The sequence below is a fragment of the Carya illinoinensis genome, chromosome 9 (genome assembly GCF_018687715.1).
Source record: "Carya illinoinensis cultivar Pawnee chromosome 9, C.illinoinensisPawnee_v1, whole genome shotgun sequence".
NCBI lineage: Eukaryota > Viridiplantae > Streptophyta > Magnoliopsida > Fagales > Juglandaceae > Carya > Carya illinoinensis.
Window position 1 is genome coordinate 33,521,332 of NC_056760.1, and position 24,530 is coordinate 33,545,861.

Genomic DNA, 24,530 nt, shown 5'->3' on the forward strand with positions numbered 1-24,530 from the left:
AAAGCATATAGAAGTGGATTATCATTTCATAAGAGAAAAATCCTCAACAAGGATATTCAAGTTAAACACATCTCAACAGCCGACCAAATTACTGATGTTTTTACTAAGGGTCACACTGCTACGAGATTTAAATTTTTGAGGTCCAAATTGATGATTCGGCTCCTCCCCATCAGTTTGCAAGGGGGTGTTGACTCAATACAACTGAAGATTTATCTCAAGATCTCACTTAACAACCTGTGAAGATCTCTCAAGCAATCTGGAAGATACTGAAGTTGTAAAACAGATTTGTATATTTAAAATAGTTTGTTATGATCTTAAGATTAATTTGTTATAATTCGTTAGCAGATATCTTTGTAATTCAAATTCAACATTGTAACCAACACGTCTATAAATACATATATTTGTTTACTGAGTTAGGCACTTAGCCTACTCCACAAATCTCGTGTATTATCTTACAATTAACTGGTTTGATTTGATTAAATTTAGTATGATTTTATATAAATATCAAAATCACAAAATCTATAAAAATTATAAAACTAACTGCAAGTTTAAAATTACAATCCAAATAATAAAAATATTGAAATTAAAATTTTAAAAATATTATTTTTAGATATAAGGGTATAATTGTAACTTTAATTTTTTTAATAAGTCATAACGAGTTGACTCGTTAAATAATCGTGTATTAATAGGTTAAACCTTTTTGACCTAAATCTATTGAGAGTAAATTCAAATCCGCTATTATCATATCGTGTTTGTATTAAATTAACAGTCGTATCACAAATATTGCCACCACTAGACCGAGCCAAACCCTTTCCTACACCGTTACATATGTTCTGAAGGAAAAAAGATAAAAGAGGATCAGCCGGTTCTATTTGTATCTCTATCCATCCAGTACTTAAAAAGATTCTTTCCATCCGCTTGTCGAGAAAGTATTGCTTTCTACGTGTGTCATTCTTTTCATCATTGAGATATTTGTTTTCTACGTAGGGTTTCTTGTTTTAATTAATGCAGTTTACAGCTCCAATTTGGCAGATAAGGGGCAACAGGGTGATGAGTCAGCTTCTGAATATAGTCCAAGCGACTTTCTGCTTAAATAAACTTCGTTTCTACGATGGACCCAAGTTTCTTCAGCAAAAGTCCTGTTCATACTTGGGAAATTATGCTCAACTTCAGAAATATCAGGGTCTTCAAGTTCAGTTGTCTTTGCAAGGTTGAATAATTTCAATAATTACTTTAACATGTCTGTTGTTTCTCTTTCCATGTTTCTATATTGAAATGGGGAAGTTATGTTTTACAGGGATGGTAGTTGTTCGTGTTGAGTGCTTATTCAGATGTAAGGTATCATAATGCCCCGTTTCCTTAGATCATTCAAAGTTATTTCTTCCTGCTAGTGATTATGTTTTAGAATCCCTTTCTTCAGTAATTCGTTAGTGTTAAGTCTCACTCTATGTACCTAAATAGTGTGCGAAATATTTTAAGAATAATTAATTTGTTAGAACCCTGTTGTGAATTGCTATGATGTAGCTAAGGAAATGAATGGAGCTGTAACAATGGGTGCTGTAATGGAAATAAGAGATGGCTGAAAGGTGTTTGTGAAAATGCTAAAAAGAGTCACACGTATATTGATAAGGGATTCTTCGAGGGAACCCAACCTCCTTACAGATCAAAGCTATTGATAATTTTCCAGATGATTTCCCTCTGATTCCCACCAACTACCATATTCCAGATCATCCACAACACTCTCTAACCAACTAGTAAAATTGATAAACTGACCAACGTAAAACTAAAGAACATCACAGTAAAACAAAACGCTTCGTTTGATGTTTTTTAAGTCCCAAACGGTGCACATTACAAAGACCCACTACCAAATACTTAGTAAATAAAACACTGCTGTCTTGTTCTTACAACATCAGAAACCTCTAGAACTAGTTCCTCAAAATGCCCGTATTGCTTCCTCCTTCAAAACGCTGCACTCCATTAACACACCTAAATGGTACATTTTATTAGCTTCCTCAGCTGCCCTTCACTGAATCAGATGGCGCCGTTTCTTGTTCAACTTATCTTCACTTCACTTCGCACGATCCCCTCCCCAGCTGGGTTCCTAGCATAATTCCATGTTATGTATCAAGAAGTCATTAACAATTGGGATTTTTGTTGCAATTTTTAAAAAAGGTCTTTGAAGATGCAGTTATAGAATTAATTGAAAAGAAACCTATATTTATTTGGGGTACTTTTTTTTAAAGTTTATCTCCTTTTCTTTTAAGGATTAAATACTGTTATATACTTATTTGAGATTGGAAATTACAGAAAAAATAAAGAAATGTGCCCTTTAGTTTCAACTTAACGGCAATATTTCTTTCATATTTAATTTGGTCAATGCCCCCAGCAGACACATATCTCCAACATTTCAAAATGCTATGTTGCATAACCAGTTATTAGCGGTATTGACTTGCGCGGAATTGCCTTGTTACATCATTTGAAGCTCTGAAAACTCTTGTTGGCTGTGGTATTAAGTCGTTTCCCTTAGGCCTGTCTTTGCAGTGGAGAAGAATTGGATGCCTTCCCACACATACAAACTCTAAGAAAATTTCCCAAGGAGGAGCTTGATGCAAAAGTTGTCTTGGTCCGATTTGATTCTGCCATATTGTTCAGGGAGGAACAGGAACAGCAGAGTAAATTAGTCTCCAATGCGCTTTTCACCATTAAGTATTTATATGAATCTGGTGCCAAAGTAGTTCTAGCAAGTGACTGGTGTACAAAAAGCAACCCAAAACTTATTCATGCAGAGTCAGCTGCAGGTAATGTTTAACCAACTCCTTCTTCTGATATAGGACATCGTTGAGTTAATATTGGATATAGTTTCCTGCTATCATGTTTCATTGGTGCTGGACATTAAGTGTAGAATTCAGAAACTGAATGTTCTACTGTGTTATTCAATTAAGGAGTTGTTCCGGCGTAATTAATGGTTCTCAATATTTCAGATTTCTTGTCATCAATCCTTAAATGCAGAGTTGTTCCCATGTGCTCCATTTCTTGTCACACTCCATCAAAGAGGGAAGGCCTGGAGAAAGCGGATATCCTTCTTCTTGAGAATCTTTCTGAGTTTAAAGAGGAAGTTGCCAATTGTTCAAAGTTTGCTCAATTGTTATCATGGGGAATTGATATTTTTGTTAACGACTCCTTTTCCCTGTCACATAAAATCCTTGCATCAACTGTTGGCGTTGCTCGCTTCTGTCATTCCTGTGTAGCTGGTTTTCACTTTGAGGAGAGCCTATGTCAACTGAAGAAGGTTGCCGAAACAAGGGGAAATTCTTATGTTGCACTTGTAGGTCTCCACCGTTAGTTACAAGTTATAATTTATTTGCTTAGTAGTGCAATGTTTCTTTATAGTTCTCGAAGTTGCAGAACTGTCTTATTATTTTTAAACTGTGCTTATTATGTATGCAATGCAGATTGGAGGTGGCAATCTTTCTCAAAAAGCTGCTGCCTTGCATTTCTTGGCTTCTAGATGTGATGGTTTGGTCTTTATTGGAAAGATGTCATTTCAAATAATGCATGCATTGGGTCTATCTGTACCCTTGGATTTAGTGGAATATGGGGCACTCAATGAAGCTTTAGATATAGTCCAGATAGCATACAATAGAAATACACAAATTCTCTATCCAAAAGACTTTTGGTGCAAGAATGATTGTTTTCCTGGGAAATTGGAATTATTTCCTTCTAATGGAATTTTGGATGGTGAGATTGGTTTCAATTGACAATGCGAAACTTTGCTTTTACTTTTTAGTTATTAGACTATTTGAGGAATGAGTAACCCTTATGAAAAGTAGCCTAGTCAGGCATAATTCTATCTTATTTCTACAAATTGTCTTAAGTGATGGTTGGGAATCTCTGATATTGTTAGCATGTCACATGGTTATACCTGAAGTTGTATTAATGTTTTGATTGATAGCCAAAATTCTGGTCTTTAAAAGTGCACACCCAAAAGAAAAAACCACTCTCTTATTAAAAAGGCTATCTATGTGGTTTTGAAGGAAGAGTTGATAGACATACATTATTAACCATCCAGTTTTTTTCTTTATTGTTTCAATTCCCATTTTCCTTCACTTCCTTTCAACTTTTGGCTGTAAGCAGTATTAGAACAGCTTTGTTGTTCTCTTGTAAGTTCTTTGTTGTCTACTCCACAGTTTGCAGTCAACTTATATGTATTTAATTTATTGCTAATATATCTTGGTATTCCATATATTCTTGTAATCATAGTTAGGCATATTGTGTCTAGCTGCCCTCGTTTGCTTTTTATGCTTGATTTGACTGTATATTTTTGACAATATCCTTTTAAGAGGCCAGGTTAAACTGAGTCTTTGAGCCCATTGATCTCTGATAACAATCCACTTGCAGTTTAATTTGGTGATCCCATTGAAAGAGATAATTTAATGGGAAAGGGTGGTTGGTTTTAAGGTATAGAGGGCAATAAATAACAACTGAGTTGTATATCCATAACTCTCAAGATGCATGGTATAACAATTGATTTGTACAGGTGGCAATCCTTCAGAAGCATGAATTCATTTTTCCATGCCACTCTCAAGTTTAAGGGGAGCATTTTCTCCCTGTTAATTGGAAATGAGCCTGAGCACAAGAAATGCACTGCTCATATAACTAGTGATCTGAAGCAATGTTAGCAAAGATCTACAATTAATTATAACTTTTTTTTATTTTTTATGTCCAATAATTTGTTATCAGTTCCTTATGTGTTGCTTGGTGCTACTATATATCAATGACCGTAGAAACCTTGACACCATTGCTATTTTCAATATTTGGTGGGTAACATGTGTTTTCAGTTCGCAAGACCACAAAAAGAATGAAAGGAAATCAGTAACAAGTGGATTTTGTGGTTTTTAACATCATAGGTTTTGGTTGTTATAATTATAGAGTTACAGTTTCAGAAAATAATTGTAATTACTGATTTTGAATTAGGTTTTTTCTGTTTTAGGTTGGGTACCTGTTGATCTTGGGCCAGTTTCATTGGATGAAATAAACTCCTTGCTTACAAAATGCGAGGTAAAATACGAATAGCAAGCAAATGAGTTCCATCTTTCATTTGTTTTTGTAGTTTGAGGCTGCCATTATCTGGGAGGGTTATTATTTAAGTATATCATAAAGGGTTCCATTTTTAGAGAGATTAGCTTTTTCCATGGCATGCTGAACTTAGTCCAGGATACAAAAATCTCAGCATTTGACAAACTAAAAGGGAAGGTCTTTGGTACATCTATCAGAAGAAAGGTAATTGGCAAGGTAGAAGGCTATCCCCATCATGTACTCTATTAAGTATGACATGACCTTATATAAATTTGATTTAAATTTTTTCTATGATTGCCAATATGCATAGCATTCATTCTTAAGTAAATTCTTCTTTAACTTGATGATGGCTTTATTTTCTCAGTACTGATTTGCTGTTGTTCTCAGTACCTGAATTCTTTTCCTTATTTCAATACAGAAAGTTCTATGGATTGGTCCCTTGAAATTCAGTGACTCAAATCAACACACCAATGGGGCATCTCCATTGACTCAAATGCTTGATATTCTATGTCAAAGAAAATGCGATTTAACTGTTGTGGGGAGCATGGCTCAGATGAAGAAATCCTCTTCTGACTCAGGTTTTAATATGCTTGTGAATGCTTCGGTTGTATGGGAGTTTCTCAAAGGAAGAAAGCTTCCAGGGGTTATGGCCTTAGATAGAGTATGTTTCATTAATTCATTCAATCATTTCTATTGCTGCAGTAGAACCTAAACTAAGAATTTTGCTTAACTTGGACTATAGAATAAAACCAACGATTTTGTCACTTCTGAATGTGTCAGATGCTCCTCATTGTTAGATTTACCATTAGATGAGACTTGCTATTGAGTTCTTCAAGTGAGAAATCAAATGATGTTTGACAATTGACGTGGTGGAAAACCAAATCCATTCAGCAATGTTCATTTTTGGTCGGTATAGTTGGATCATGTGAATACTTGTGTTATAAAATTGGGAATTACTCATTTCTGGAGGACAGCATCCATATCTGACCTATATAAAACAATGTAGAGAATAAGTTTACCCTGTGTATCTTAATATCCCTGAAGAGATTTAGCTACTCCTAATATTTTGTGCCTTAGAAATTTTGGAATTAGAACATAAAGATCATGTTTGCATTAAAGAGTGCCCATGTACAAAAATTAAATCTCTTAGACCTTTTCCCATTCTCTAGATAATCATATGAATCACAAATGTTGGGATTCTTGCTTCATATCTTAAGATAGTGGTGTTATTTCCATGCCAAGTGTCACACCATATATGCATACAAGGACATGGATTAGATTTTTTTTTTGTAGGGAAGAGAGAGGGGGGGGGGGGGGGGGGGGGGGGGTGGAGATGAATAACCTACCAAAGTGGGTGTGTAATATGTGCGTGTATATATAAAATAAAAGCAAACCATTCAAATTTAATTTCATAGTAAATTATGTCATAACTATCGATATAAGCTACAGGTCTATAGAATCATCTTAAGAAAACTTTTCTTTCAGAAACAAGAATTTCCTAGTTTGCTATAGACATGAACCAAAATAAAATTATAACAGGAAGAAGTTAGCATCTTATTCAAATTGTACTACAGTCTTTTTTGGAAGTAAATTCATATATTATCATCCCTGAAATGAAGTTCTCTCTTTCTCATTATGAATTATCAAATGAGCTGCCAAATACTCTTCCTCTATTATAGTACGTTACTAGTTTTACATGTTTCTTGGCAGAAAAACTGTGATATACAAGTCAAATTCCTTACCATATAAGAGTTATAAAAATTTGGGGCCATTGTAAGAAAAACGTAATTTTTAGGAGGTTACTTCATACAAAAAAATGAAGCCTACTATATAAAAAATTAAAGAACTTTTTGGGGGGCCATGTCCCCCCCCCACCCCAAACCATGAGAGGTAAGGGATTTGACTTATGTATTCTCATTTGAGAGGCCGGAAGGGATAAGAAGTTTTGCTGGGTATAACACTGTTAAAATTGCTTAACATAGTTGCTTTGTGCAGGCATACCCATTTGAGATTAATTGGAATGCTACTTACTGTGATCCAACACAACCTTTGGTAGTAGATATTGGAAGCGGTACTTCTTCCCTGTTTGCCTTCTATGATTTTTCTTTTCATTTCTTTTCTTTTGGCATGGTTCAGTTTCTTTACATTAGTTATTTAAATTATATTGAATTGAGATGAAAAGAATACGGTGATGTTCTTATACAGTAAAAGAAAGTAATGGATATAAATTAATGATGCAAGAACAAATATGATTTCATTTGATTCTATGATCGTAACCAAAGCTCCTAAACATGAAAAGGCAAAACATTTTTGCTTGATGTTTTCATTATGTCGACAGGTAATGGACTTTTTATTATGGGGATGGCTAGAAAGAGGACAGATTTGAATTTTCTTGGTTTAGAGATTAATGAAAAGGTTTCCTGCTTTTCAGTTCCCATTTGTTTCCAAGTCATAACTTCATCATATTGTTAATTCCTTTTTCTATTTTCTCAGCTCACAAGGCATTGTGTAGCTTCTGTTCAACGCTCTGGAATAAAGAATGGGTAAGGGCCATTAACTTTTAGGCTGAACAAAAATCATGCACCTCAAAATTAATTTCAGTCTAACTGAACCTTTGTGTTAAAACTTAAGTTTATGTTTTCTAGATTCTACAAGAAGTTTTGCAGTGTGTGAATTTTTCTTTTCTTTTCTTATCTGTATGTTTTGAAGTTTTATTTCTGGTTTCATGTTTGACGGGCAAAATGATAGAATAGGATTCTATCCATTTCTGATGGAGAGAAGCCATTTAGTGCAAAACATGAGGTTTTTTTATCATTATGATTAAAGGATTAGGTCATTTGCAAAAAAAAAAAAAAAAAAAAATTGCGATTAAAGGATTAGGTCAACAAGTGAAATTACCAAAACATGTATGGCTCATTTGCATTTCAACCTAAACGGAGAGTTTCATTGTCCCAAAATGATACTGTTAAATGTGTTTTCCATTTAGACAGGTAGATCATGTTGTTTAATTGATTGTGAGTTGTGTGGATGCCCCTTTGATTTTCCTTTTTTTCTCTGCCAATAAATGTTTTCATTTTCATATGCAAGTTGTCTTTCCCAAACTATTATGGGTTTAGGTGAAAAAAAATGGCATCAAGCATATGTTGGGCTTCATTTGTATATTATTTTTCATTGCAGCTGTTTTAATATTTTTGATTTGCTGCATTGAACTATGAACTTTGAGTCTTTATTTCATCATCTTAGCTATGTTTTCGTGGTTTAATCTGTTTAAGGTACTTCATTGCAACAAATGCAACGTCAACATTCCGTTCCATAGTTTCTAGTTACCCTGGAGACTTGGTTCTTGTTTCAATACAGGTCAGGACCGCAATTTCATAACCAATTTGCAGTATCCACTTCTTTTACTAAATCTATACAGATCTTGTTGATGTGCACATTAGGCATAGCAATTTAAAAGCTCAAGCTTAAGAACCTTTTTGTTTTTGTGTCCTTTATGTGTCATGGAACTGACAATGCGTTCTCAGAAAAAATTGGATACGAGTTAGTCTTGCTGGCATTGCATTCTTGAAGAATGTTCTTTTAAATTTATATTGGATTCGCACAATATTACATTTTCTACATTATGGTATGCAATTCACAAAGTGAGATCTGTGGAGATAAGAGAATGCAATGCCACTATCACCACCTCCCACAAACAAGTCTCCTTTGAGCCGTCATGGCCATGACCTGGCTCCTCTTCTGCTAGGTTCATGACACTAACTCTGCCACTGGTGTCAGTACCACTGTTAAGTTCCCCTGCCTCCCCCATCAAACAACCTTGGCACCCCACTGCCATATCTCGCCATCACCATTCTGGGAGTTATCTTTTATTTTATATTTTGCATAGCTAGAATTATCAGCACTATGCCATTTTGCTAATACAATTATTGCTTCTTTCTCACTAGCACTTTTACTCTTGCTGACACCTCCACCATCACATCTTTGGCTACAGTCCCACCATGCTGCCAACAACACCACTTCATTGCCATAACGCCTTCCTCTAACATTTGGCTTCTACTTACTGCTGGTTATCTGCATGAGATCTTGACCACAGCCTTTGTCTTTGCCTCCTGCACTAGAGTTGTTTTTAGTATGACCATGACTGCCATTTATTTTGACTGGGAATGTTTGCCTCTTCCTCCCTGACATCAGTTTGATTCATAATAGTTGAAGAACTAATTATCAGGTGTGTAGACCTTTTGGGGTCTTCATTATACTTTTTAGCATGAGGGTCTTTGAAGGGAGGGAAAGAGTGAAACGAAAGAGCTCTTCATTATACTTTTTGACAGATATGAACCCTGAACCTAATCTTTTAGGACATAGGATAAGAACAGTTCAGGTATTTTTGCCCTATTGTCCAGTTCAGCTGAGTGTTGGGTGGAACTTGAACTCCCTCTGAATCCTTTTTCCCAAACTGCCAATGCTTAAAAAATGAGAGGAATATTTTAACACAATTATTGTTGTTATTTCTCGCGAACAGTGTGAAGTATGGTTTCATTCTTAGATTTCTCATTGTAAATCTTATTAGAAGTTGATACGGATGCAAAAGGGAGTTGGAAAAGAAAAGGTATTTCTTTAAGTTGTTTCACTTGACTCTTTCTCCCTAAAAAATGAAACCCAAAATAGGCCAGTATGGCATTATGAGGAGTTACAAATTCAATGGCATTCACTTGCTTTTTTCTTTAATTTCATTCTTTCTTTAACATCCTCTGATAAATTTAAATGTAGTTATAGTTTAAATAAAAAGTTCCTCTGTTTTTTCTCTCCATATAGTGTCCAAACCCTGATTTTAATAAACCAGAGCATAGATGGCGAATGCTGCAGAGGACATTAGTCGAAGCAGTAGTAGATCTTCTTACATCTGATGGAAAGGTAACAGTGTTTCTCTGTGTCCTAATGTCTTTAATTTTGTTTTCTACTCTTCCATTGTGAAACTGGGTACACGTTTGCTGTTCTAAGTGAAGTGACACTGTTTGCTTTTTTTAATCATGTTGCGGCTTGCTCAAAATCAGACAACCAGGAAATGCCCTAATCAGTTTGTAAATTGTAGCCTGACGGCTAGACAGATTATTAACCATCATTGTGTATTTAATAGGTTTTTCTTCAATCTGACATAGAAGCAGTTGCTATCCGAATGAGAGAACAATTTCTGAAATATGGCAAGGGCAAACTTTCTGTTGTGCATGACCAAGGAGACACCAAATCCAGAGAAGGGTGGCTTGAGGAGAACCCATTTGGAGTTAGGTCAGATTGGGAACAACATGTTATATATCGTGGGGCCCCAATGTATAGGTTGATGCTTTCCAAATCAACCAGTATTGAATGAAGTTGCTGGAGTATTGATTTGTGAAAGCTGGCTATTGTTTACCATTGAAGCTAACTGGGAGTCTGGGACGCCCCTCCTCTTAAAAAGTACACAAAAGTGAGCAAAAGTCTGTGCAGCTAGGCTCCACTGTTTCTAACAATTGTTTCTCCAAGCGACATCATCTTGAAATAGTAGAATACAAGTAAGATGCTGCATCAGATTAACTCTATTATTATTATTTTTTCAATTCAGATACTGATAGCATGCAGGAAACTGATGGTGAGAAATGGTGTGTTTGCTTTATCGCCACTCTTAAAATATCCCTTTATATTATGTTGAAGTGCAATAACCAGTGCAGATCGATGCCATGACAAAAATGGAGCATTAAACCTGTACGACTCTCCTCATGCTGGACATAGCCCTCTCAAAGAGATAGGAGAGGCTCATTCCCTAATATCTGGACGTCGAAATTCGAGCCAACGTGGAACACAAAGTTGTGCCTTTCTTCCATTAATTTCAACGTTTCACGGCATCTGCTGCACATTATGTCAGAAAATTCTGGTAGTGGTTCAATTCCTGCCACAAACTGATAATGCAACAGCCATAACATAATTATGAAGTTATGTACATCCTATTTATGATTAAAATTGCTTATAAACTAATTATTGTGAGAGGATGCGAGTGGCATATATCCATGTGCTTCGAGACTACCTAATAATTACTTGTAGGATTGTCTCTTTATTCTTTAGCTAAGCATGATATTATAAGTACAATGGGTGTGGAGTGGTGGCTTTAATAAATACTTCATAGTAATCGTTAAAACATCGAGAGAAAAAAAGAAAAAAAAGAAAAATGAAGGTAACAAATTGGTCTAGTTCTATAATTTTTTTTTAGCTAGAAGAACCATGAAGAAGACTCTTATGGACATGGCCAGTTGTTGAAGCAATCTAGTGGATGGTCTACTTCGAGTAGTCTATTATGTACGCTTCCATGCTAGGAAGGGCGTCCAGGGTTCAACTAAAATATTCGCTCCCACATTCTTGGATAAGAGAGCATGAATGCATGTGAACTCCTGAAGATAAGAGCATATTGCCGTGCTATGTGGCAATTCGTGAGATTTATCAGGGCTACGAAGATCATGCATAAAAGGGATTCTTGATGGGAAGGTGAGGCATAATGGAAACAAGGAAACATGGCAGTTGGAATGCATGCACAGCGGTAAAGGAAAAATATGATACATCTAGCTTCCAGCATCTAAGGAAGAAAAAGGAGAATAAGAAAATTGAAAAAAAGAAAAAGGGAGGAGAAAGAAGAAGGAGAAAGGGCAAGGGGAGGGAAGGAAGGCAAGAGTAGAATCTCCTCCCTCCACTGTCCACCCTACTTATTCATGGTAACTCTTAAGACCCGTTTAGTCACTCATCTCAATTCATCTTATCTAATCATTATAATTTTTTTAAATTTCAATACAAAATATAATAAACAATTCAACTTTTTTAAATTCTAAAATAATAATAATATTAAAAAATAATATTTTAATAATATTTCATTCAACTTTTAATTTTCATCTTAATTCAACATCCGCCTTAGAGGTTTCTTTTACTAGATTTTTGAAAGAATACGTAATACTCCCCTTCCTGTTTGGATTATGGATTGTACCCATCTGGATCTCACTTGGGGCAGGTGGGCGAACGGTTGGGTGGCTACCTCTTAAGAAAAAAGTGGGAACGAATATACAATAATTAACGTCATAAATATTCTATTTTACAAAATAATATAAAAATAAGCATCACTTTCCATTTTAGCCATGAAGTAGTCATCATACATTTATGTGTTGTGTTAGGGTTAGTGATCACAAGGGATTCACTTCGCATATATATAAGATATGCATATGATCAGTACTCGTTGCTCATCATCCATCCATCGACCACAATATTTTAAAATCATGAACCATGCATTCTTGCAACATTTTTCTTTTATTTCGATCTTTCCTAATTTTGTCATTTACTCATTACAAGTTTTCTATGGCATATTATTGTTAAGATATAAAATAAAGAATAAAATCTGTCTTTTGCTATTAGTTTAAGCTTTTGGGATAAGTAGTCATTTTACATGATATTAGAGCAAAGGTATTGAGTTTGAATCCTGACTCTATATTTTATCCTATTTAATTAAATATTCTACGTGTTGGTCTATTCATTAAGGGGAAGTCTAACCCACACGTGAGAGGGAGTATTAAGATATAAAATAAATAATAAAATAAATAATAAAATTTATCTCTTTCCATCAATTTAAGCTTTTGAAAAAAGTGGTGAGTTCACAATTATATAAAAAAATATAGCAACGCGCAGCATTTCACTATTTAAAATTAAGAAGGGAAAAATGCACAAAACTCCTTTAAACTATCATATAATTTGCATTGATCAGCCTCTCAAACTATTAATAAAAGACTTGGGATGTACCCCATTAATGAAAGATTTGACATGGATACCCCTAATAAATCGAAGGATCTTAAATAAGTTTTTAAAAAATTCAAAGTTGAAAATAAAATATTTTTTAGGAAATTTTTCTGAAAATAAAAGAATCTAAAATTAAACTTTCTAAAATTTAAAAAGAACCACCCACTTTTTGGAGAACAAATAAAAGAAAAGGAGGAGACTTGATTTGAAAGTCGGTATCTAAAGCACATTCTATTTTATCGATATGATAAGATTTGATTTGTTAAAACAATTTAAATTTAAAATCTCTCGCAAATTAAGTCTTGTCATGTTATTAAAATAGAAGATGTGCTTTGCACGTTAATTTTCAAATAGAAGAACTCCAGTAAGAATTCACCTTAAACTCAACTTAAATGTCATTCAAGAATTTGCAGCCTGTATGGGTTTCATCATGTAGGGTTCATATAGGTTGTTTGATGTATCAAATAATGGGGAAAACACAATTTAGATTCTAGTAATGATCAATAAATGCTCCACAATAGGGCCAAGAAACAACTGCTCCACAGACATCCATGCACAACTCGGCCTAGGAAAGAATTTGTTGCATTATCCAACAAAGATTATAAACAAACCAACAGTAAAGAAATGTATGAGTAATGCTATACCCCACATTTTCATATCATTTTCATTTTAATTTATAAGATGTGCCACATCTTATATGGTGAAATGATACATAGAATTTTCTTTTAAGAATAAATATTACTATACATTACACTCAGATCTCACTTTCTCCACTACAATAAATTATAATTCCTTATATTCCTTCTCCAATTCTTGATCAGTGACACAAATACAAGAGATCTCTCCATAGAGACTGGGTCACGCATTGGGATAGAAACCCTTGGCCAAGTCATGAGTGACTTTTTCCTCATCGTGCTTCTTTAATTTTCTCGAAGACAAGTTGTGCTTTTCGAAACTTGATTTAGGGAAGCCTCATTTTCTTGCATTTACTTGGGTGTTAGATCCACAACTACCGGTAAAGATCATTAGAAATAACCTTTAGGTAAAGAAGTAAACCTTTTTTTAAACCAATTCCAGTTACAAATATTAAACTTGGATTTGTAGAATTTCAACAAAGAGAAAACTCTTTGAAGTTCTTAATATGACTATGTCAATTCTACAATAGAAATGACTTTCTGAAAGGAAAAAAATGGTTGCAAAAAGTCTAAAATGTTTATGGTTAATACCAACAAGAATTTGCTGTTGCAAAATTTTCGTTGCAAATGTAACTATTTTTAACGAAATATTTTTAATTGTTTCAAATGTTCGTTGCAAAACCTCATTTATATTGTAGTGCAACATGGAAAAAGCCCTATGAAGTAGGTCTACTTTAATCCCAGGAACCGTGTCACCCGTCCTAGGGATGCCCTAGAGTGGTGGGCCTCTCCTCAAGGAGGTCTCAAGGGTGGTGTGACCAGCCTAGGTAGGTCCCAATGCTTGCTACCCTACACCCACTGTTGCCCTGATGAAATTGTGGCTGGCCCCCCCTACAGACATTCTTTCAAGGTGGCAAAATATTTCCATATACAGGTTTCCCTGGGAAGCAAAGCAAAACGCATTTCACCGATTGCATTATAGACCCAAAGGACTTCGTTATATCCATGGTCCTAGATGTACTTTTTCCCTTTATCAGAATTTTCAAGATTTCATAACCGAAAATGTATCAATCAAGATTGCACGTGATTTGTTATAAATAAACAAGAAACATGTGGGAAAATGTTTTCAAGAATAAAGAATACCAAACACAAAAAAAAAAAAAAACTATGCTTGATCAAAATTATTTGATGTTTTAATTGTTAGGGAGAACACCAAAAATTATAGCGGAATATTTTTCTACTCTTTCGATGTGTAAATTAAATTATTAATCTAGTAAATATAAACTCACAAACAAAACACCAAAATTTTTACGTGAAAAATCATTCAATACGAAAATTAAATTTTCACTATCAACGATAATGAGGTTACAAATTTTATTCCATAAAATAATATCTAAAAACTACCAATACATCAAGAATATTTATATTCTTGATTCAACACAAAATCATCACCATTATGATGAAAAATGACAAGAGTGACAAAAAGACTTCACTAAATAAGTATACGTAAAGGACATGTTAAGATGAATCTCAACAATTGGAAGCGGTCAAAATGAAGCTGTCTATATCACGAATAACATACTAAAATTTCATCAAAATCAGACCACGAATGATCTCTCAAACTGTCTGATGAAAGTAAGGAAAAAAAAAGATTCCCTGCACACGTATGGACGGCTGCTATCTTTCTTCTCCGTCTTTTTTTTTTTTTAAAACCAAGTACAATTCTATTTAGCCGCCACTCCCTTTTATACATTTATGTAAGGCAAGCAAAATTATAAAGCATGTCATTGTCATAAACATTCCTCACATGGAGGGACCCACGATAACATTAATAATATTAATTTACAACATTATTCAAGAAAAAAGTAATATTAGATGTAATTTTTGCAGTGTACAAGCTCTATGTATATGTATCCCATTTAAAAAGTAGTGAAATCTATCACTAAAATATAAATTTTTTCACGTAAATCTCAAATTAATTAACTACTTTTTTAAAAAGAGTACATGAGACTTACACACACTATGATTATACAAATAATATCTCTTCTAGAAATAACCTAGGATATGCTTACTAAATAGTTATAACCAAGCAAGATATATGCTTTCATCATTCTGAAATGTTTCTTGTTACCATACTGAGAGTTAAAGGTTTAAAGGTTTAATCAAATTAGTATCTAACAGTCTTAGAGCTTTATATAAATGGTTAAGTCTTAAACAATTTGTATAAAAACAGAGACCACATTACGGGTTCAAGTCACGAAGGGGGCAACCTATAAACTGGATTAAAATATTTTGGTACTATGTATGTGCACAGCGTTAAGTCATTGAATAATGATAAATAAGTAAAACCGTCAAAAGATAAATAGCTACCACTGGATTAGTGTTAATAGAGTTGGCCGCCTGGACGTTGGATTTGGAAGCGTGATTGAATGTTATGATTCTTAGAATTAAATGTTTAATTAAATTAATATTCAACGATCCTAAAACTTTTGGATCAATAGTTGAGTTTTTAATATTTCTAAACATGATAAACATAAAACAATATGTTATAAAGGCCAAATTTGAAATAATAGGAAAAATACCTATAAAACACTGCAATTTTGAGGTCCTTGATTTCTAGGACTGGAAATCATGTACATGCTCACAAATCAATCAAAAATATATGATCAAGAAGTATTAAGGAAACACATCAATCCAAGATTAAAAAATATATATATAGGCCTAGCTGTACCCCTTTTTCTATTTTTCAAATGGACATGCATAAAAGGAAATCTAATCAAGTTTATACCTCAAACTTGAAGTTAAACAAAACGTATAATATAGATATATATAACGTATTATATAAAACTATCCAAAAACTTTCCGTTGCTTCACTGAGAGAGGGACAGCCAAGAGTTACGTAGGTGCACTTAAAAGAATCATCTCTACATGTGATGCTCCAGAGAACACAGTACGAGAAAAATTACAACCTTCTGATCTTGCTATACATAGGTAGTGCGTACAAGGCATAGAGTGCAAAAGAAATTTCTATTCCTTTGAATTTGGAAAATACTCTAGCGACAAAGAGATTATATAAAAGTAATTCTATAAATTGATATAGTTTAATGTGATTCGTCAGATTGTAAAATAATTTTTATTATAAAATAGATCTAACAGATCAAATAAAATCACACTAATTTATAAGATTATTTTTATATTATTCCTTTGTAAATGAGGCAGTACTCTTTGAATTTTAACAGCACACTCTTATGATAGAAAAAATATGTACTGGTCGCCCACGCCGTATAGGATTCTATTTATAGAGCTCCGTCGGGAAAAAAATCAAGAAATAATAAGTCCTATCCCCAATAATATTTATTTTTGGTTCATCATGAACTTAGCAATGATAGAGATAATATTAAATCAAGAATATAATTTTATTATTATTATAATTAAGTAATTTTATTTTTATAATTTAAGGGATTTTATTTTCGTGCATTTTGAGCATATTTGTTAGTTGTGAGTCTTTTTTCTCAAGTTCTTTGTTAGTCTAATAGTTTTTAGTTCTTTTTCGTATGTCGTGGGCATTGTAAGAACTCATTTCATTTTTTTCTCTGTCAAAGCTATATTTAGCCCATTTTAAGCTCAATCTTTCACCTAATTATTACGTATCAAAAAAGTCTTTAAACCTATTGGTATCCTTTGTTTCCGCTGCGAATCACCTCATCATTACTACCACTTTTATCCCTTAATTCATTGGTGACTAATTAGGGAATTCCTTGTTTGGTTAATCAAAATTAAAAATTTCATTTTATCTTATCTTAATTTATTATTATAATTTTTTCAAATCTCAATACAAAATATAATAAATAATCTAATTTTTTTAAATCTCAATACAAAATTAATATTTAAAAATTATATTATAACAATATTTTATTTATTACTATTTAAAACATCTCATCTCATCTGTGTAATCAAACGGGTAAATCCACCGATTCATTCTCCCGATGATTTTTACTGACTCACTTTTTATTTATTTATTTTTATTTAATGATTAAATAAGTATTTTTAAATAATGTTGTGAATTTTTTCTTAAAATATGTTTAAAGAGATTAAAAAAATACATAAATAAATAAATAAATAAAATAAAGTATCTCAATTCACTAAAGTTTCAAATGTGCCTCATTCATAAAATATTCATATAAAATTAAGATAAAAAAAAAATTGTAGACACCTCAATTTTTCTACATCTTACTCCTTTAATATATACCAAACTTATAATCCTTTCATTATTAAATTTCTTTATTATAATTAAATTCATTTAATATTCCACTAATCAAAATAACTAACATTCCTATAATATTCTGATATGGGTAATGATTCCCTTAACCTATTACTACTTGTTTACTATTTTTTGTGTATTTAAAATATATATTTTTTCTTATTTTCTTTTAAGTATTTTTTTAACATCTTTAATCATTAAGAAAAAAATTTAAAAAATATACAACTTTACTAATAATTACTTTCTTAACTATTAAGTAAAACAAAAATTTTTGAAGAATTAAAAAAGTAAGAAAAGTAGTAAAGAAGTTGTAAAAGAGTGGTAAGGCTATCATTATTCTTATCGAATATGATCATCCAATATATCAGAGGTATTGACCATGCAAGTTCTCCCTCTGTGATCAACAAAGTGATCAACAATTATTAAGTTTATTAATTCAATAAAATTATTAGTCATTGCTATCAGGGCATGTGAATGTCAAGTTCAACTACTCAAATTATAAAAATATAAAAAGAAAAAATAAAAAAATAAAAGAAAAAAGAAAAAAGAAGAATGACAAGTTCAATTGATTAAGAGCTAGTTTAACATGACATGATGGTATGCATCAAAATTAATAAATTTCATTCTAAATTATCCCAGAACTCGATGTTAGTCATCACATTCAAATAAATAAAAACATATTAAAAAAAATAAAGAAATCCACATTTTAATTGAGTTTTAGAACACAAGTTTACTGAACAAATCAAACCATGACAAATGTCACTCAAAAGTTCGAAATCGAATTTAAAAATTTTTCTTTATTTGGCATATCTTAAAAATATATGGATTCTATTAGTATTATTTACTTAAATGATAATGGTAAAGGAGTATAATTTATATTTTCCCCAAATCCGAAGGAAATAATATGCTTATGCAAAGCTTTAAAAAGGAATATCTACCAAATGAATGTAAGCAAGAAACGCAAGGTATGGGACCTTAATTCTTAAACTTATAACCTTCACTCCTCAAAATAATATTTTTGGTTCAGTTTGTTAACTTGTATTGTCTTCCACGTTGCAACTTTTTGTGTACAAGTGAAAGAAGTTCAAGATTGAGTCGCCACCATCAAACTTTTCAAATTTGATTTTTGGGACTAAAAATATACATATTACCTTCATGCACGGTCACAGATTTTAAAATCTATTAAAGTTGGTCTAAACTGTAATCCGTCATTTTTCACATCTATCTTACTACTTTTCTTATTGTTAATTAAAATAAAAAAAAGTTATCTTTCAGACTTTTATCTGTAAAGATTAAGTCCTCTCTTTTTAAGAAATGTGAGGTTGAGTTTCTGATTAGGTAAAGAGTGTTGTTTCTTTGATGTTTGTCTATAGAAAGTAATAATAATAGTAAAAACTAGATCAGTTACAAAAAGAAATAGTGTGTAAATGCATTATTTTGATTTATAATATCATTTTTTATATGGGAACATCCTATAATGTATCTGATATTAGATGTAAATTTTTTTAATAAATGAATGATGATAGTTTTCTTTAAAATAAAAAAAAAAAAAGGGTTTCTAGGAAAGTTTTTGCCATTCCATGAGGTGTAATCTTTGTGCCTTTCTTAGTCCATTGATGCTAAAAGGATGGACAATGAGTTGGATTATAAGCCATAATCAAAACTGAAAAAGAGAAAATAAAGAAAAATAAAAGGTTCTTAAATATGTATTTGGTATAGATTATTCCATTTAGGGGTGTAAATTTTAACCGATAAATCGTAAAATTGGACCGGACCGGTTGTGCCGGTTTTGAACCGGTCCGGTCCGGAACCGGTTTCATAAAATGAAAAACCGGCCGGAACCGGTCCGGTTTCGGTTCCCGCCATTTTTAGACCGGACCGGCCCGGACCGGACCGGTACTATTTAATATGTGTATATTCTTTTATTTATTTAATGTTATATGTTATATATTTTATATTATATATAATTTTTTATATATAATATATAATAATATAAATTATAATTATATATAAGATAGTGTTATTTTAATTTATAAAATAAAAGTTTAATCTCAAACATGAAAATTTAATTGATCATATGCTTTAAATATATAATATTATAAATATATATTATTTATTAATAACATTTTATCATAGATTCATAAGAAGTAAGAACCTAAAAAGAAAGAAAATCACTCAAATATTATTACTAAATTTTAATGGTTTAATACACTTAAAACTCTTTATATTTTTTTTGATAAGTACATAAGACATTAGTAGATAAATATAAATTATATATATTAGCATATAAGTTATATAAAGCCATACCAAAGCTATACTAATAGCATAAATTTTTTACATAACACTTTTTTTTTTAGCATAGCAGTCTTTTTATATAGTAGTTTTTTTTTTTAAGTAGAATTTTTTGACATAGCAGTTTTTTTTTTTTTTTTTTTTTTTTTATAAACAGATTTTTTTTTATAATAAATATATATTTTATTAAAACCGGAAAACCGGACCGAACCGGACCGGAAACCGGTAAAATCGGAATACCGATTTAGGAGGGTAATCGGTGTGTAATCGGTTTTGAAAAATGTAAAACCGGTACCTACCGGTTCGGTCCTAGATTTTGTCTAAAACCAGACCGAACCGGACCAGTTACACCCCTAATTCCATTTTTGGGAGAGGAGAGAGAAAGGTAGGAAAAAATATATATATATCTATATATATATATATATATTTATATATAGATACATAAAGATAATGTCATAAAAAACTTCCACCACCAATAAAGGAAAATGCATTAGAAAACAAAAGAACATCAAACAAACTGACGCATGCAACCATGTCGTGATATTATATTATAAAACTATTTTTAGTATAGAAAATATCTAAATATCAAATTTAATTAGTAATATTTATATTTTTAAATTAATTACGTGACGCTTATTTACTTATGACTGTAATTATCATTTTTATTTTTTTATTCTTAAAATTTTTCTAACGTCAGTCTCATATTTTTTAAATTTCTAAAAAGCACCTTTCATCTAATCATCTATTTACATTTCCATGAACAACAAAGCACTAAAATCAAAATTACTTTCGTAAAAACCAATTTGCCAAACTCCATTAAAAGCAAACGTAGAAAATTTTTTTAATCCAAATAATTCTCTTTTTCATAATAGTTTTCTCATCTCTCTCAATAAAAACACATCTCATATTTAATATTTTACTTTTTAAAAATTTGCAAAAAATTCTCAAAAATTGTTGTTATTATTATTATTATTATTATTATTATTTTCTAATAGGTAAAATTCTTAAAACTTCTACTGCTGAAACAACATGGCCAGACTACTGCTACTAAAAGCTCCTTGTAGGAAAATCATTTTTTTTACGAAGCCAACATCCACTCTGTTCCATCTCGATCGGGAAAACTTTTTCAGAAATGAACATACAAGAAATAGATATCTGAACAAAATCTGATTCCATTGAGCAAGAAATAATAACTAGAATTCTTATTTTTTGAGTATTGTTTCATTAAAGAATAATAGTAGTAATTTTCTATTGGTTGTACCATGAAGGATCTGTTATCACGGGTCGTAATAGCAATTCCCTAGAGTCTGTTCATATCCCTTAAAAGGGAGTAATATATCTGTTGTTAGTTTCTTTTATGCCTAATATTAAGAAAATTCTTGTTTCTCATTCTCTCTAGTTTGTGGAGGCCCATCTCCTTGAAGTGAGGATATATATATATATTTTTTAAACAAGCTTAACTTCATTAAATTAAAATGATGATACATGAAGAGGGGGGTGTGGTTTCCCAACAAACGTCCCAAAGCAATAAATAATACTGCAAAGAGATAAAAAAAAAAAGAAAAGAAAAAAAAACGATTTTATTTAAGACCAATTTTTTGATCCCTACCCATATCCTACAATAGGACGCTGTCTTACATAAAGACGAGAATAAGATGACGGATGCATTGTTATTTGTTGTCTTAAGATGATTTTTAAAGAAGTCCACGATCCTCTTGCAAGATCACGGGTTAATGATAGCGGTAACATAGGATAACAGTAACATAGGATAATAGTAGGACACTGAGCCGAGTCGCTGATGAAGGGCCAACATAGGTGGTGGCGGCACGTGCAAGACATGCGCTACATAAGGAGGGGAACAGATCGGCAAATCCAAAAGATCTGAGGCCTCTGAAGCTGCTGGGGTTGCGCGTGGGCTCAAAAATTGAGCCAGGATGCAGCTGTGCTTGGAAAACAAGCACAACAAATGCTTCGAGTAGAATCACAATTTTCTTTTGCGAGTAGGAAGATCGGTGGCTGTAGAGGCTGAAAAAGGTGGAGCGTGTTGGTCAGATGTTGTCGGAAATCAGAAGATCAATGAGAGTCGACGCTATGGAGAGAAAACTAAAGGAAAAAAAGTAGGAAAAATAAACAAATAGGAAATCATAACATCGGAAAAGTCACTGGGGCTGGTTAGGGGAGGAGGTGGACGGAGCCGAAGCACCAAACCCCCTCCGCCCAGTGAACGGGTGAAAATCCTAGAGATTGGCCATAGAAGAAACGTCTGTTAGAGAGATAGAGAAATTTAGTTTTATCCTACATCAGGATATTTCCCTTTTACTATTGTATTATTATAAATATATTTTCCTTTTACTATTACATTGTTACAAATTGGTATCTAAAGCTTTCAATCCCCAAATTCAAATAATGGTTGACGATACAAGAATCAATCAATTATACAAAGGATTAAACTCCTTGAAGAAATAAACCGAATCCTAGTTTAGAACTATTCAATTCCAATTTAAAACTATTGAAATATAGATGATGGCCTTCAAACGCCAATTTGAATATGTTGCTTAGCTAATTTGACTTCTAACATTGGAGCTGCAAATAATAATAATAAAAAAAAACAGCTATCAACACGGAGAAAAACCATTAGGCAACCCACACCATTTAGAGTAGGCCTTAATAGTTGTGGGAGGAGAAGTGCAAATACATTCAATTCAATTGGACTTCCCAGTTTTTAATGGTGAGGACCCCAATAGATGGCTGTATAAGGTAAAACAATTATTTGCCTTCCTTTACACATAACCACAACACAAGTTACACTTAGTTTCCTTTCCATATGGAGGACAAGGCCCCCAGCTAGTTTCAAGGTCTTAAGAAATCAGGTGCCATAGTTGATTGGGATGCCTTTGTTAAGGCTCTAATTGTTAGATTTGGTCCAAGTTGCTATGATAACCCCAGGGAGGAGGCCATCACTAGATTGAAACAAGTGGGAAAAATAGAGAAGTATAAAACTCAATTTAAAACCTATCCAACTAAGGGGTTTATTGAACCACTACAAACTCAGTTGCTTTCTTAGCATCCTAAGGAATGAAATTTGACTTCCTATGCGAATGTTTAATCCCCACAATTTACTCACTGTCTACAGCGTAGCCAAAATCCAAGAAGATCATGTGGCTCTTAACAAGAAAGGTGGTAAGTGGACATCTACTTATGTTTTTGAACTAGGCCTATTGAAACTCCAAGTAACCCACTAGACTTTCCAAAAACAAAATACTCCACCAAAAACCTGTTATCAATTCACAAAATTAATTAGAATCGAATGAAGGAGATGCATGACAATGGCCTCTGTTATTATTATGATGTGAAGTGGAGTATGGGCCACCAATGCCAAAAACCAAGACTATACTTAATTGACGAGATTTATGATATTATTAAGGAAGAAACTAAGCAGGAAATGGGGCCTAACTTGGGGGATGTAGCCCAAGTCTAGGAGCGCCTTGCAATAGATTTGGCGGTTCTCAAGGACAACCCAGAAAATTCTTTTCATACTATGATGGGGCCAGTCAACCCCAAAACTAAGAAAGTTGTGGCTAAGATTGATAGTGTGAGTATAGTGGCCCTCATTGATACAGGAAGTACCCATAACTTCCTTGACACATGGGTTTTACAGAAAACTATGTTAAAAATAAATAGGACTGCTAATTTGCAAGTTAGTGTAGCAAATGAGGAATTGGTAAGAAGTGATGGAAGGATGGGGAAGGTTCCCTTGATAATCTAAGGAACCTCCTATATAACTGAAGCCTATGTCCTTGTTTAGCTGGATGTGACATGGTTCTAGGGGTGTCAAACATTAGGAGCTATTTTTTGAAATTTTCAAAAATCAAGTATGCATTTTGTATTTGAAGGACAACAAGTGATATTAATGGAATTGCTAAATTCAAAATTAATTGAGAAATGGGGATTACCTGACTGCAACAACTTGGAAAACAAGGATGTTGTGCTACTACTGTTAAAGGGTAGTGGCATTGAAATGGACCAGAAACTTTGTGGAAATTCAGCATCTCGTACACCAGTTATAGGATATTTTTTAAGCCAAAATCCTTACCCACACATAGATCCCATGACCATTCTATAATCCTACACCTGGGTACTAGGGCCCTGTTTGGTTTCACAGATGGTCTCAACTCATCTCATTCTATCTCATCTCATTTCAATATTCAAATGCCATGTAACACAAAGTACTTTCCAATTTCAAAATTTTAAAATTTCAACTTTTTTATCTAATCATTATAACTTTCCTAAACTTCTAAATAAAATACAAAAAATAATTCAACTTTTTCAAATTTCAAAACAATAATAATATCACAAAATTATATTCTAACACTATTTTAACTTTATAATATTGTTATTCAAATTTTCCACTAGTTTCCTAAAATCCCATAGAACATCTTAATTTAAACCATTTTACTATTATTCAC

General features: G+C 32.6%; 1 protein-coding gene across 1 annotated transcript; it reads left to right on the forward strand.

Moving 5' to 3' along the window:
• Positions 1 to 801: 801 nt before the first annotated feature.
• On the forward strand, positions 802 to 11,161 carry LOC122275773 (phosphoglycerate kinase-like). Its single transcript, XM_043085005.1, has 14 exons — positions 802 to 943; positions 1,033 to 1,210; positions 1,298 to 1,338; positions 2,528 to 2,798; positions 2,982 to 3,325; positions 3,453 to 3,738; positions 4,991 to 5,058; positions 5,495 to 5,737; positions 7,072 to 7,147; positions 7,415 to 7,491; positions 7,570 to 7,619; positions 8,349 to 8,433; positions 9,889 to 9,987; positions 10,211 to 11,161. The coding sequence occupies exons 2-14, from the start codon at positions 1,051 to 1,053 to the stop codon at positions 10,439 to 10,441; spliced, it is 2,031 nt and encodes a 676-aa protein (XP_042940939.1). The 5' UTR covers positions 802 to 943; positions 1,033 to 1,050; the 3' UTR covers positions 10,442 to 11,161.
• Positions 11,162 to 24,530: the final 13,369 nt, after the last annotated feature.